Source organism: Mesitornis unicolor, unplaced genomic scaffold, assembly GCF_000695765.1.
Source record: "Mesitornis unicolor isolate BGI_N332 unplaced genomic scaffold, ASM69576v1 scaffold15853, whole genome shotgun sequence".
NCBI classification, from domain to species: Eukaryota; Metazoa; Chordata; class Aves; order Mesitornithiformes; family Mesitornithidae; genus Mesitornis; species Mesitornis unicolor.
This window is the reverse complement of record NW_010172730.1, coordinates 47,450-48,094: the sequence shown is the minus strand read 5'-3', so window position 1 is coordinate 48,094 and position 645 is coordinate 47,450. Positions and strand designations below refer to the sequence as shown.

The following is a 645-nucleotide window of genomic DNA, read 5'->3' as shown; positions in this document are numbered from 1 at the left end:
GGCGCTGGCAGAGCCTCTCCCAGCAGTGCCCCAGGGCCCATCCTGCCCCCGCCAGAGTGGAGGGGACAGCCCAGGGTGCAGCAGCGCACACCCCAGCACCGCTCAGCAGCCCAGGGAGCAAAGTGGCGCAGGACATCCTGGCGTGGTGGCCAGGGGTTGGCCCAGCTCTCTGCAGTGGGGGCCACATCCCCTGGGGCCCACCCTGGGACAGACCCTTCCCAGAGTTTACCTGTGCCTGACCTTGGCCTGCTGGGGATGTGGCCCTCCTTGCCGGACGCCTGAGATGCCACCAGCCACCAGTCCCCGTCCCTGTGGGGAAGAGGGATGAGCCACCCCGAGGGGCTGTGGCTGCTGGGCACAGGGAGGGGACCCCCAGGACAGTTGTCACTATTGGTGCGGGGACTTACTGGGAGAGGACGCGGAGCAGCTCCCCCATCCTCAGGACGGCAGCTGTCCCCTTCCGGAGGGGAAGTCGCAGAGGGCCAGGAAGCCACTGGGGGCTGTGAGGAAGGTGAAGGGACTCGGAGCTCCCCCGGCAGCACCCAGTCCCAGCTGGGGTGGGAGGGCTATGCCCATAGCGATGTTGGCTGAGCTGGCAGCTGCCAGGTGCTTACCTGCCTGTGTGGGCAGTGGGGACTGCACGGC

The 645-nt window shown here is 68.4% G+C and overlaps 1 protein-coding gene across 1 annotated transcript in view; it reads right to left on the bottom strand.

Annotated features, from left to right (window-relative positions):
• Positions 1-645, bottom strand: part of LOC104537575 — a 4,374-nt gene that overhangs the window by 1,420 nt on the left and 2,309 nt on the right. The window contains 4 exon segments of the mRNA XM_010180505.1: positions 230-309; positions 408-459; positions 462-500; positions 615-636. Coding sequence (XP_010178807.1) covers positions 230-309; positions 408-459; positions 462-500; positions 615-636 — 193 coding nt within the window.